The 15,445-nt window shown below is 44.5% G+C and overlaps 1 protein-coding gene across 1 annotated transcript in view; it reads right to left on the bottom strand.

The window, feature by feature from the left end:
- Positions 1–15,445, bottom strand: part of LOC119185209 (guanylate cyclase 32E-like) — a 150,475-nt gene that overhangs the window by 47,682 nt on the left and 87,348 nt on the right. The window contains exons 11-12 of the mRNA XM_075870105.1: positions 13,383–13,634; positions 3,027–3,131 (exon numbers count right to left, since the gene is read on the bottom strand). Of these exons, the coding sequence (XP_075726220.1) occupies positions 3,027–3,131; positions 13,383–13,634 (357 nt within the window). The remainder of the gene's footprint in view (positions 1–3,026; positions 3,132–13,382; positions 13,635–15,445) is intronic.

The raw sequence follows: 15,445 nt of genomic DNA, 5'->3' as shown, positions 1-15,445 counted from the left end.
CGGACCATCATACCATCCTTGTTGTGATTTTATACTAGCTTTCCTGTAAAAAAGGAAGCGTAGGTGCACTGCACACCGCGCAATGTTATCGCAGCCATTACCGTTCTAACGACTATGTGACCTATTCAAAAAATTGTAACTGGAGTATTCTTATCACAGGGCGTGACGTCACAGCTTCGCGATACAGTTCAAAAGACGAAGGTGCCCGTGTTTGCGATCCATGTTTCTCGTTTGGCAATACACAATGAAGTTTAGTACCCACAACAGTGTAGTGCGCTGGTATTACTACTACAGAAAGCTTCACTCGGATTGCCAAATATAGACTATTGTTCCTCTTCAGCATTGCTCTGGAAAACAAGTGACATCTTTTTCAATCCATAGGGCGTAATTAATTCATTTTCGTTTTTCGGATGTCGAACAGCAACCGATTTTGTAATAGCTTCTTATTACCTCTTTGTCATGCAATCGTGAGTGTTTTGACGATTTCAAATAAAAAGTAACAAAACACGTCTTAAGAAATCTAAACAACACGGGAGAATATTTATACTTAAATGAAAGAAAAAAAGTCAGGCCTCTCCACGAAATGAGCTATGACAACTAAGCAAAGCTCCGAGTATCGTATCAGTGATTAACGCTACATCTAAGCCTTGCCTCATATAATCTAAATTCATTTTACTTGCCTGTCATGTTAGGCAATTCAAGCGGGACTTACAATATTGCTCGGAATCGAACTCGAGAACCCTCCATCTAACATGCGGCAAGATAGCGTTTGAATACTAGTAATTTCTTGGAACATATAATCCTCGACGTGTGCCATTGTGTCATAGGATTCCTTGAGAAGCCTCAACATTTAGGCACATTTTAATAAACATCAACTCATCAGTACACTTCTCCATAGGTTATTTTCGCTGGGAACAGTTACCTTATAATTAGCCTTTGTTTACGTTGAAATCTATGGTAAAAACCTTTGTTGTTCTTCACCTATGTTAGAATTATAGCAACTGTTCAATAAAGTAACCATAACAGAAGACAATGCCAAGTCCTAAAAAGCTTGAGCCCTAAAAAACTAAACATGACGTAGTCCACCCTTTTATTGATATTGCGTAGGTGTCACTCGAAATACGAAATATTTTGCACAGTGTTTTCACCGTTGGCGTTGCACAGTATACAAAATGACCACTTTACTGGGTTTCTATTTTTCATATGGTGAAACTTCGTTGTTACTAAAGTTAACGCTTGGTAATTGTTTTCAGCCTCCGCCATGCTGACAGGCCCCCCCGCTGCTAACGTTCCTCTTTTGTTAGTGTGTGTCATCATGCAGTACTTTACTGCGCGACTCCTAGATATTAACGCCAAGTCTACCAAGGGTGGGGGAAAATGACTACGGTTCTTTCGCATCGGGTAAGTGGCATAGATCTATGGCGTATTGGTTAGCGCCTCCAGCTTCTAGGACAAAAAAGTCGGGAGCTCGATCCAACAATCAAGTGCCCCATCCAAAGCTTTCTTTTATATGGCTATTTCTATGAGGGACCTGATTCGATTGATATTCGGGGTCTTACGTCCCGAAATCAACATATGATTATGAGGGGCGCCGTAGTGAAGCGCTCCAGAAATTTCGACCACCTGGGGTTCTTTAACGTGCACCCAAATCTGAGCACACGGGCCTATAACATTTCCGTCTACATTAGAAATGCAGCCGCCGCAGCCGGGATTCAATCCCCCGACCTGCGGTCAGCCGTCGAGTACCTTAGCCACTAGATCACCGCGGCAGGGCTATTGGAGACCTGTCCGAGTGCTTGCTTACCTATGTCATCGACGTCAGGCAAGCATTTCTGTACTGTTGTAGGCCCGTGTACTCAGATTTGGGTGCACGTTAAAGAACCCCAGGTGGTCAAAATTTCCGGAGCCCTCCACTACGGCGTCTCTCATTATCAAATAGTGGTTTTGAGACGTTAAACCCCACAAATAAATCAATCAAATCAATCAATCAAGCATTTCTGTACCAAGATAAAGCACTATTTTGTGTTAACGGAAATTCCGGGCTGGGCTCCCTGGAAACGGTTTAATAAAAAATGAATGGACAGAAACTCCCGAGGTGGTACACCTATGGCACACTGGGAAAGTTTGCAGCAGCACTGCTTGAGAAATTTGGCCCTAGCTCACAATAGTACCGGAAGGAGGTAGTGGAGAAGCATATAACCTGCGTGTACAAAGCGGTAGGCTGATTCATTTTTAGCGTGGTTTGGCATAGTCTATATATGTGATCTTGATTAGTGCTTATTTGCATTTTAATTTAGATCATTGTCATTTCCGTTTTCATTACATCTGCCATATTTGAAAAAAGCTCCGAGCACATTCTTATGAGACACCCTAATACACCTTATGAAATCAATTACCTCAGTTACTGCTCAACAAAAGCTATGCCTTTGAACTTTGAAAGTAATGAAAAAATTGTCTAAGGAAAATAAAATAAAATGCACTTCCTCTCTTGTACTGTGCCATTATGAATTTTTTATTATGAATAATTTAATGTAATTTCGTACTTTACTTTCGTACTCTATTGCACTTTGTTTTCGGACTTACCTTCCAGGTTCCTGTATTTTACATATTTTTCTGATCTGGCTGTGGGCTAATTAGAGTTGACTGTAACGTAAAATTTTAACATGCATCTATCAGTTAAGCTTTCTACGTTTTATATTTGCTTTCATGTTCATAACAAAAAAAATAAAATTTATATTTTTTGTTTTCCTACATCTCAGGAACTGTACGGGTAGAGGAACCTCGGTGAGGCAGAGGTAGTCTGGCTTTAGAATCTTCAATGTATGCAGTTTTTTTTTGTCTGAATAAATTGAAATGAAATCAAATAAATATTGACAACTATAAGTGTATACTACTGCCCACAACAATGCGGTTTAAATGCTGGTATGTAAAACCTGTATGTCAGTCGTCTCAAACTAGAATAAGTATCGAATTAACCGAATAAGATTCGCATGCAGGACGCTTTTCGCGTAGCATTGCACACTGACCTCGAGGCTTCCCCTGGCACAGAAGAGAGTCAATATGCAGATGTTCGGTGGATCAACGCAAGCGCCAATGAAGGGAGTGATGTTCTCATGCCTCATCTCTCGCACCTGCAAGTATAAAAACAAGTAACGTTTAAAAAAATAACAAAGCAACTTTTGGAGAGCTGAAAAATCAAGCTAACCGTACTCATTCGGCCGTAGTAAGATAGAAAGCTGGGCGGTGGTGACAGTATATATTTAAACACGGCGCAACGGCTATGTGGACGAAGAGAAAAGGGAACAATCCTCAGCGCTGATTCGCTACTGAATGTTTATTGAAAGCAAATGAGAGAAAAGAATGCTACAACCTTAACACCGATGTGACTATATTAAAGCAGAAACTAATAGCAAAATCAGAAAGCAAGGTCTCACCTTGGACGTGAAATAAACAGGACCACCTACCACGTGCACTCTTAAGGACAAGAAGTAATAAGACTCTGTACTCGATTAAAAAAAAAAATTGGGAGATCCCACGTACAGTGGGAATCGATGATATGCGAAGCAGCAATCAGAAATGTTTATATATGTCACTTTTAAATCATCACAACGTTACGAGGTGGAGGTAAATGATGCCGTACATGACTTCTGTGTCATGATTATGTTTGGATGTGTTGTTTACCTTTGTCAATCATTGACGTCAAGTAACACCAAATTCGGTATATGTGGAGCTGGCAAAACGGCCGTGAGCACATCATGAAGGGCCCAATAAGCTGCAGCGTAGCGTTGACGTGCGTGCAGGCTGGGCACAGCGACGCTGCGTTAGAAAAACGCGAGCACTCATAGTCTGACGCCAGGCGCGACTAACGTCCGTCGGCGCGGCCCGTCGGCAACTGCCGTGAAATGCGACTTGCTGCATTTTGCGCCGATGCGTTACCCAGAGAACACTGCATCTCCCTCTTTTCATGAGGGAGGGAAGCCGGACGCGCTGAAACGCGCATGCGTCAAAGCAACGCAGCGCGGTGCGTGTGCCCGAGTATATGCATGCAGGACCGGCACTTGGCGTGGCAAAACGCCGGCGTGACGCGACGAAATGAACGCCAGTAAGCACGCGCACCGCGTCACGTCGAAATCTATTGGCGTCTTGATTGTGCCACGTAGTGATGTTCTCACATGACAAGCATCCCATGATTATCATGTTTACACGAGTCACATTGTTACATTGCAGGGGGTGTTATAGCAACGTGCAGGTTCTTAGTTAATGGGTGTCCGAGCCGTCGCCCCAGACTCCCACGAAAAGACGAGGCCGTTTGTACGCCACACTTTATACACACGAAAAACGAACACACATAACATGGACAGGCTATTTAAAGAATCCTTCACTGTCTCTGTGAACTATCAAAGTCCTAAACTAACCGTCCCTCCTTTTTAGCATGGACACAAGACATGAGGTCGGTCTCACCGAGGTTCGTTGCTACGTCTTGAGCTGGCTTGCGTTGTCCGCACGGTCAACCAGGCGACTAGTTGATGGGTAGGCTCCGCCCCCGCAGCCACGTCGCGGCTGGACACATCTGCTGGAGCTCGTGCCCGTAGCCCTACAGCTCCGCGTTGCTCGCACGGTAGACCAGGTGGACCAGTTGGCGCGGTAGACCAGGCACTACCACCGGCCGCGTCCCGGCCGGACACCTCTGCTGGAACTCGTGCCCGTAGCCCGACAGCTCCGCGTGTCCTCAAGCACAGGATGCCTTGAAGCCGCAGCACGTCAGCGACGCACGGCCGTGGCAGGTAGAACGTGGCAGGTAGGCCGGGCTCGACTGTTACTAGGCTCGGGTCCGGAACCCAACGGCCGAGTCGAGAGCCCCGTCTTCCTCGTTCCTTCTCGTACCTTCGCCGCCCCGCTACTCAGCGCTCGTGCTACCTTCGTCGTTGTCTGCTTCAAGCGCGCACTTTGTATGGCGCGCACTTTGAATGGCGCGCACTTTGAAGCTTCGCGCACGACACATATCACAAAAGCCCCCCCTTAAATGAGTTTTTTTTTCTTCTTTTTTTAAAAAAAAAAAAAAAAAAAAACTGCTGACACGTGCGCGGTCTGTAAACCCCTTCACTGTATATGTCCTCTGTATAGTTCACATGTCGAGGTCCAATATTTACTAAATACACAAGAACACCGTTAAATACACTGACATACTTTGAGTGTCCAACACCCAATATCACAGTGCATGAAGTCCGAACTCTTGGCTCACAATCTACTCATGAAGTCCGCACCGGTATTCTCCGACCCTTTTATATGCTGAATGCTAAATGAGTATTCTTGCAATGCCAGGCTCCACCTCAGGACCCTACTGTTCAAGTGTTTGGCTCGGGCTAAGTACTGTAGAGGTTGGTGATCTGTTTGTACAACAAACTGGTTCCCATACAAAAAAATGTGAAACCTCTGTACCGCCCATACCAATGCCAAACACTCCCTCTCTATGGTAGAGTAATTCTTTTCCCGGGGCAGCAACTGGCGGCTTGCATAAGATACAGGGTGTAACAATCCGTCATGTTCCTGCATTAATATCGCTCCGATGCAGGTGTCAGATGCGTCCGACCGAAGTACAAACCTTCGCTCCGGATCAGGAGCCTTTACAATTGGTCCAGAAGCAAGGGCTTGCTTAAGTGTTTCGAATGCCGCCTCTCTTTCAGGATTCCAACAAATCTTATTTCTCTCCTTTTTCCTAGTTAGTTCGGTGAGAGGCTGAGCTTTCTCCGCATAATGGGGAATCATATCGCGGTAATATCCCGCCAATCCAAGAAACGATCGAAGCTGCTTCTTTGTTTGAGGTTTTTGTGCATTGGCAATCTTCTCGACAGTACTATCCACTGCTCGGATGGTCCCTCCTCCTAAACGATGGCCTAAAAATACGACGGAAGTCATAGCGATTTCGCATTTCTGGGGTTTGATAGTCAATCCTGCTTCTCTCACTCTGTGCAGGAATTGCTGCAATGTGTCTAAATGCTCTTTCCATGTCATAGTAGCGATGAGAACATCGTCTATATAATGCGCTACGTTCAGGAGGCCTTGGAGAAGTGTTCTCATCAAACGCGTGAACACTGCAGACGCAGTTTTGATTCCAAATGGCATGTAGATAAAGTGGTAATGTCCGGTCTGAGTTGAAAATGCGGTTACCGATCTCGACTCCAGTTCCAGTGGAACTTGCCAGTATCCTTTGGTAAGATCGAATTTCGAGAAAAACCTCTTGGTCCCAACCTCTGCGAACATCATATCCGTCCGTGGTATGGGTTCCGCATCTGATATCAACACCTCGTTGATGCGACGAAAGTCTATGCATGTCCGATAAGTTTGATCTGGCTTCTTAATTAGCACCAAGGGGGAATTGTATGGCGAATTGGATCGCTCAATCACCCCGAGCTTGAGCATATCTCGAACTTCCTTTTCAACCACTTCTTTCATCGCCAGTGGTAGTGGGTACTGCGGAGTGCAAATCGGATCCGGTGTTGTCAGTCGAAGCGGGCATTCCAGCAAATTGGTCTTTCCTGGCATTTCGGAAAACACATCTTGGTATTTGGTCAGAATCCGCTGGAGCTCAGCAGCTTCCTCTTCAGCCAGCCCTTCACCTATATTAATTGTCTCCACCCCAGTCCCTTGGTCAATAGTGTAAACTGGTATAGGTGAATCTGCCTCCTCTTCTTCCATCACTACGAATGACGCTGTTTGTGTAAACCTCTCCGGTTCGCGATCCTCGTAACGCTTTAACATGTTGATGTGGAACAACTTGGTGTCACGTCCCAAGTCCAACCAGTAGTCATGACTGCCCTTTTTCCCTGTGACCTTAAAAGGTCCTTTCCATTGCATGAGTAATTTATTTTCCGTAGTAGGGAGTAGAATAAGGGCCCGGTCGCCTACTTCAAGCTGACGTTTCGTGCTTCGCTGATCATAGTATTGCTTCTGTGATTTTCTTGCTCGTGTCAAGTTTTCATGAGCCAACTGCAGTGTTTTTTCAAGACGATCTCGCAGATCCAATACATATCCGTAAGTTGTCTTCGCCTCGTCGCCGATGTGTTCTCCAATCCATAATTCTTTTAACAAACTAAGTGGTCCTCTGACGTCACGCCCGTAAATAAGTTCGAAGGGAGAAAATCCCGTGCTGGTCTGAGGCACTTCACGATAGGCAAAAAGGAGTGGGGCAAGCAACCGATCCCAGGATCTTGGTTCCTCCTGGCAGAGCTTCCGCAACATCTGTTTTAACGTACCGTTAAATCGTTCCACCAACCCGTTACACATAGGATGGTAAGGTGTAGAACTGAGGTGCTTAATGGCCAGTAACTCGTTGACTTCCTTCATCAGTTCGGAAGTAAAACAAGATGCTTGATCACATAGAATTTCACGCGGGAATCCTACGCGTGAGAACATCTCCACCAGGCCCTCTGTTACTGTCGCCGAATCGATTGCTGGCAGGGCCACCGCGTCCGGGTAGCGCGTGGCGAAGTCCACCATGGTCAATATGTAGCGGTTTCCGTTTCTCGACACAGGTTTTAAAGGACCGATAATATCGATTGCCACTCGCTCGAAAGGGGTGTCGATCAACGGCATTACGCCCAGAGGCGCCTTGCCCACTTTACCTTTTGGATATGCTCTTTGGCAAATGTCACAGGATCGCACGTATCTCTTTACTTCTTCCTGAACTCCTGGCCAATAGAATGATCCTAGTACTCGGTCAATTGTCCTCTTGATGCCTTGATGGCCCGCCATCAGACTTTCATGAGCTAGCTGCAGTACTTGGCTCCGCAGTTTGCGAGGAACAACTACCTGCTGTACTATCTTGCCGGAGGATAACCGATAATGGCGATATAAAACTCCCTTTTGCATAACAAACGAATATTCTGTCGATCCTCTCCCAAAAAACACCTGCCCAACTTTGTTCCTACAGAGATCTAGGCTCTTGTCCTCCGCCTGCTCAATCTTGAAGATTCGTTGGTTGATATTCAAAGCGGTTGCTTTCCCCGAATCCAACGAAGTACTTGATTTCTTGACTACGCTGATCATTGGTCTCTCGTAGCGATCTGCTTTCATCACCCCTAATCTCTCCTTGACGCTTTTAGACTTCGTCTTCCTTTCCGACAGTCCCTCGCTCCACCTGCTATCCGGATCATTGGGATCACGGGATCCTGGCACGTTTCCCACGATGACGTCATACAATGGGGAAGTCATGCATTTAACGATCACCGTGCCAGAAAAATAGGGCGAAAATATCTCCACTTTTGCTTCGGGAACTTTTATTCTGCTCCCATCGGCTAAAAATACTGTCGTCATAGCTCCTGTCAGCACTTCGTCGGGCACGAGGGAACGTCGCACAACCGTCGTGTTACTTCCTGTATCCCGAAGAACAGAGACAGGCTTATCAAATAGGAGACCCTGGAGAACTGGCATCTGATATTTCGTTGCCATTTGTTGCGTGTGTACTGCCCCCGACACATTATTCTCGGACCCGCCGCCGGATGCGTTATCATTGTCTTTAGAGTTCTCTTCGGATAATATACATGAAGCCTTTTTATACGTGGCGGGTTTCTTGGTGCAAACTTGGGTATCGTGTCCTGCCCTACGACAATGCCCACAGTAAGGTTGCTTCGTCCGAGCGCGACAATCTGAGGCTTTATGGCCGATTTTGTTGCAAACAAAACATTGCACTGAAGTTTTTGAGGTCGTGCTCCCACTTTTCACAGCCATGCCGTTTTCAGCCTTTTCTCGGAAAACAAGCAGGTTAGACTGTCGCTGTGCCTCTAAAAACTGATCTGCCGCTTCAGCCATTTCTTCAAGTTTACGGCAATTCTTTTCACGCAAAAAGAGCGCCACTCGATCATGACACTTACTGATGAACTGTTCAGCTACAATCAGGTCACGAACTGACGCGTATTCTTTGTCTACTTTCGACATTTCCACCCATCGGTCGAAAAAACTCATTAATCGTGCAGCGTACTGCCGGCCGGTTTCTCCCTCTTGAGGCTTACTGTGCCGGAACTTCTCACGGTACCCTTCCGCTGTGAAGCGAAATCGCTGAAATAGAGCCAGTTTCACTTTCTCGTAATCAAGTGCATCTTCAGGGGATAGGCGACCAAACACTTTTAGCGCTTCTCCGCTTAGGCACAAACTCAGAGCCGTGGCCCACTTGTCTCTAGGCCACTCTTGCCCTGTCGCCACATTCTCGAACCTTTTTAAGTACGCATCTAGGTCATCCCGGTTTTCATCAAATCCTGGTATAAAATTATGAGGATTGACGTTGGAAGACACCCTTGATGATCGACCTATGTCTGCCCCGACAGGCTCTCTGGCGGTTTCAGTCTGAGTCAGTTGAAGGCGCAATTGGATCGTCCTTTGGGCCTGCTCCTCGACTTGTAATTGCAACTGCATTTGTTCCTTCTTCGCCTCTCTTTCTGCCGCCCTTTCCTCACGAGCTCGAGCTTCTCGCTCATCAATCCAAGTTTTCAATTCCGCACCTTCCAAACCCATGCGCATGGCTAACGCCATTAAATCTGTCGAGCTCATCTTTTCCTCACTAATCGTCAGCCTGACTCAAGCGATACAAATGGCCTCGTCCTGTCGCAGCGGACGCCAGTGTTACATTGCAGGGGGTGTTATAGCAACGTGCAGGTTCTTAGTTAATGGGTGTCCGAGCCGTCGCCCCAGACTCCCACGAAAAGACGAGGCCGTTTGTACGCCACACTTTATACACACGAAAAACGAACACACATAACATGGACAGGCTATTTAAAGAATCCTTCACTGTCTCTGTGAACTATCAGTCCTAAACTAACCGTCCCTCCTTTTTAGCATGGACACAAGACATGAGGTCGGTCTCACCGAGGTTCGTTGCTACGTCTTGAGCTGGCTTGCGTTGTCCGCACGGTCAACCAGGCGACTAGTTGATGGGTAGGCTCCGCCCCCGCAGCCACGTCGCGGCTGGACACATCTGCTGGAGCTCGTGCCCGTAGCCCTACAGCTCCGCGTTGCTCGCACGGTAGACCAGGTGGACCAGTTGGCGCGGTAGACCAGGCACTACCACCGGCCGCGTCCCGGCCGGACACCTCTGCTGGAACTCGTGCCCGTAGCCCGACAGCTCCGCGTGTCCTCAAGCACAGGATGCCTTGAAGCCGCAGCACGTCAGCGACGCACGGCCGTGGCAGGTAGAACGTGGCAGGTAGGCCGGGCTCGACTGTTACTAGGCTCGGGTCCGGAACCCAACGGCCGAGTTGTTGTTGTTGTTGTTGCCCCTTCGCACTGGCACATACCCACTATGGGGGATTGGCCATGAAATCTAGAAGTATCCTATATGAGATATATTAAAAGGTTTATCCTTAATGAAAAAACTAATGATGTAATAGAAAATAATAATTAACTAAAAAGGAATATTAAACTAAACAAATAATTGAAGATTGAATCAAGAAGAGAAAAGGTGAGGTAATACTACAGTGGAAGACAGAAATTTTGAGTAGACCAGACAATCGAGCTTATCTCACCCGGTCACAATCAAATGAATATGCAAATTTCATTCAAAATTAGACAAGTGTCTTCAGAAATATATTTAAGCAGGCATTATTATGACATGCGCTTTGATTCTCGAATGAAATTGCATACAGCATCGAATACGCTCCTGTGGCAATGTCCCAAGCTAAAGGCACCGAAACGGCCGAGTCGAGAGCCCCGTCTTCCTCGTTCCTTCTCGTACCTTCGCCGCCCCGCTACTCAGCGCTCGTGCTACCTTCGTCGTTGTCTGCTTCAAGCGCGCACTTTGTATGGCGCGCACTTTGAATGGCGCGCACTTTGAAGCTTCGCGCACGACACATATCACACACATACCTTCGTCATCCATCGGCGTCACGTAATGCCGAATCTGGCACATCTGAAGCGAGTGAAACGGCCGCGAGCGCATCATCAGTGTGACATGTGGTCATGTTGTTACATGACACGCATGTCGTGATTATCATGATTGGATGTGTCAAATTTCTATGTCTTCCATTCACGTACCATAATACCAAATTCGGTATAATTGAACCTAGCGAAACGGCCCCTAGCACATCATGAGCGTGGCATGTATTCATGTTGATACATGACGCGCATGTCATGATTATCATGTTTGCTCCAGTCACGTACCTTCATCATGCATTCACAAACCGTAATACCAAATTTGATATATGTGAGGCAAGCGAAACGGCTACGAGCGCGTCATGAGCGTGGAACGTAGTAATGTTGTTACATGACACACATGTCATGATTTTCACGTTAGGATCTTTCGCTTGTGTTCGCCATGTAATCATGTCATATCATACCAGTTTTGCAACATGCCATGTGAACGAAACCACCGCAAGAACTACAAGACCATGAATTGTAAATCATGACACTTATTACTTACAAGTCATGATTTTCATGTTAAGACTAGTCATATGTGTTCTTCATACAGTCATGGTGTGCTTTACCAAGTTTGATATTGATACCATTATCTAAACGGCCAGCAGAGCAAAAAGTCGCAGGCAGCTGAACAGACAGACAGACAGACAGACAGACAGACAGACAGACAGACAGACAGACAGACAGACAGACAGACAGACAGACAGACAGACAGACAGACAGACAGACAGACAGACAGACAGACAGATAGATAGATAGATAGATAGATAGATAGATAGATAGATAGATAGATAGATAGATAGATACGCTCATAGTCACTGAATACGCTAAGAAACGCTGCGCATTTAAAATGCGAACGCACTATCATGTAACTTCAATTATTGGTCGTGTGGTTTCGTTTCATTCGGTTCACAACGCTTCAGCTTCATGAAACATAGGTGAGTAATGCATGGCACAGTGCAAGGTGTTGGGACAGATGTCAATCTGAGTTGCCTTCCTAATGAAGCGTGCGTTCGAACAGTCTGTTTTACCGCGAAGTCTGTTAAGAGATCACAATTATTATTATTATTATTATTATTATTATTATTATTATTATTATTATTATTATTATTATTATTATTATTATTATTATTATTAAAGTGCCATATATAACCCGTTGACCCCTGAGAGAAACAAAGCGTTTTACAGTACCTCGGTTTTGTAACATATATGGGGAAGCATGTAGAAGTGCATATATTCCAGAAATTTTCAATTCACTACCTGAAGAATTTTTTTCAGCGATTTCAAAAAAGCGATTAAAGAAATTGCTCGCTGAGCTGTAAAATAATATAATCTACTTGGATATCACGCATGCTCTGGGTTCTTTTTTTTGTTCCTATTTTTATTTACTGCCTGTAAAAAAACAATGGTATCAATCATTAGTTTGTTCGTTGGCAAAGAAGCCCCAATAGTTTTTGTTACCCTGTATCTATATCGCTGTAACCGGCTCTGACGGGCCTAGTCGCACAACTCCTTGGGAGTTACACAGGTCCGTTTCTTTGTATTTCTCATGGATGTGTACAATAAAGTATTATTATTATATTATTATTATTAATGGTTTATATTATTATTATTATTATTATTATTATTATTATTATTATTATTATTATTATTATTATTATTATTATTATTATTATTATTATTATAAATATTATTATTGTTATTGTTATTAGCAGCAGCAGCAGCAGCAGTAGTAGTAGTAGTAGTAGTATAAAATAAGGTAAATAAGGTATTTATCTTTCATTTCGAGGTTTCTGGGCTCAAATATGCAAATAGGTGTGCATAACTGATGACTGTTGAACAATTCTAAACATACTTGGAAATTCAGTGTCTACTAATGTAAAGTTTAGTTCTTAATAAATGCCAATATTTCGACAACGTGGGCAGCAATGCAGTAACGCTATCACTAAGTTTCTGCTTTTTTATATTGAATAGGCTATACGATCATTGCAAGACTGGCCACGTATCGTAACGTGGTCGAGCGTCGAGTCTGAATGCTACATATGACGTTGGCGCAGTGGATAGTGATGTACGGGACATGTTTGAGATGAATGACGCAGTCTGTAAACGACAGCTTGTGAATCATAGAGCCCATTGTAAAAAGGTTCCGTCATTTAATCGTATCTAACACCTAACTGGTGGCCTCAGAATGTTGTAAACAAAATGAAATTCCCTTAGAGGAAATAGGTTATGATTTTTTATGCCATAAAATAAAATGAGAAGCGCTATAACCTTTCGCAAATATTTTGACCCCTAATCGCAAAAAATAGCTCACGTGTCATTAGTGCAAAATTGTTATGCAGAACATGCTACTTCCTGAACACTACAAAATGCAACTTAGTTTGACCGACATAAAAAAACAAAGTTGGAACAGTGTGGCTCCCAATGGCGTCTTTCTTTCTGATAAATCAGGACTGTCAACTGCTTTCGTATAAGCAAACCTGTATGAGTTCCTTGCGTATGCTGCGTGTTAGGTCGACGCTCTTCTTGTAGACGTGCTTGATGTGGACAACGTTCCCTTTGTAGAAACCGACGCGGCCGCGCCCTGCGGCCACCGTTGGAGTCTCGGTGTCCGGAACTGTGTTCGCTGACCAAACCCAGGGGGCGGCACTCTGCAGCCTCCTCCGCAGTTTGAGCAAATGCTGCTCGTCCGGGAACGCAAAACCAAGGCGTGTGGTTTCCAGCATGCCACGCTGTCACCAGAAACCAGAGCACAGAGGATGTATGAGCGAGTATGTAGAGAGTTGTCAGGCTATATAACTGCACTTTGTGGCAAAGTTTTTGATCTAACTGATTTGATATGTGAGATTTAACGTCCCGAAACCACCATATAATTATGAGAGACACCGTAGTGGAAGGCTCCAGCAATTTCGACCAGCTGGGATTCTTTAACGTGCACCCGAATCTGAGCACACGGGCCTACAACATTCCCGCCTCTATCGAAAACGCAGCCGCCGCAGCCGGTATTCGATCCCGCGACCTGCGGGCCAGGAGCCGAGTACCTTGGCCACAAGACCACCGGGGCAGAGCGCACTCACTTCCTGCTAGCCTGTCTGATGCCAACTGAGAAGGCGATGCTTTAACGTACATGCTACTCCGAAGAAAAGAATATGATAAGAAACTGCGTCTCCAACATCAATCAGTGAGCGCCCGCATGCGTTCTTATTTTGCAACTCTCCAATGACACAGCGCAAGCGTTAAGGGTTTTGCATAATATTGCAGCAATGTTGGGCGCCAAAAACCTTGCTTGACGCGTGCCACTTGGGGCCCGATTCATGAGGCGTAACTCGGGACGCATCTCACTGCAGCACTAAACTGTGCTTCAAAATTTTTTAGTTTGCTACCCACAGCGCAATCAATATATTCGTAAGTAAATAAAAAATAAACGATGGAATTGTTGTCATCCGAACTTTGCAATGGCTACCCTTTTTCACTTGATTGTTGCAGATTATAAATCGAGAAACAAAATAGCACATATACATATATATAGTCCTATATAGGTAGGTCAAAAAGTTCCCATTTGGGCACAACAAGAACACAGCCACTGTGCGCACTTTCAACTTAATGCACATAGTGAGCCTAATTGTGGCTTCACTTGTAATATGAATCAGCACATCACCACCGTAATTTAGTTTATCTTGTACATATTTCCAAACAACTGAAACGTTCAAAAGAATGCGTTAAAAATCCAACAAAACTAAACTCGCATTATATATACGTTGCATATCAAGTAATGTAGGCTTAGATTAAAAAAATAAAACAGCACGAAAAGTTCACAGAAATAAGCGAGTTCAAAAAGCAAATTTAACAATATAATATGTACAACCCCTATGCTATCGAATTATATCAAATCGAAGTTCATTTTTTGTTTAGGAATACAGAAATAAAGGACTGTGAAAAAATTGTGTGTTTTGAAACAGTTTGACTAGTTCACAGCCGCATACAAAATTGCAGCAAAAAATAAATACAATGTAAAAATTCGGATAGGCAGCAGCATTGCGGTAAACAGGAAAATATAACACCTTGCGGGTAGCGCGCCACCACCACGCATACACAAGGTAGTTGTGACTTAACATTAGATTCAAAGCAATATATTACACTGTGTAGAAATTAAACATGATAACGCAATTGTCATCCAGAATCAAGATATAAGGCACATAATAAATACATACAAAATGCATACGTTGGAACATTTTACACTATATCGATCATAATCTCAGGAGTACCTATATGCGATAAAAGCGGAAATATATATATAGGAGTTATTTTGTGACCAAAAGGAAAAGTATATAACTGAATAATTCCTGGAGGTCCTGGTAAGAACAGAAGAATAAATCAATACCTTTCAGATTACAGTGTTTCAAAAGAGCTGGAAGAGTGCAAGATAAGCTGTATGCTTGAGCTTATGTCAACCTCCCATTTCTCTCCATGATGGGTGGGGTACTTTTGATTTCTTGCACGCAGTTTGGCTAGAATGCTTACATTTCTTATGTGCCTGAGTTTC

Source organism: Rhipicephalus microplus, chromosome 7 (assembly GCF_043290135.1).
Source record: "Rhipicephalus microplus isolate Deutch F79 chromosome 7, USDA_Rmic, whole genome shotgun sequence".
NCBI lineage: Eukaryota > Metazoa > Arthropoda > Arachnida > Ixodida > Ixodidae > Rhipicephalus > Rhipicephalus microplus.
This window is presented reverse-complemented; position numbering and strand designations above follow the sequence as displayed.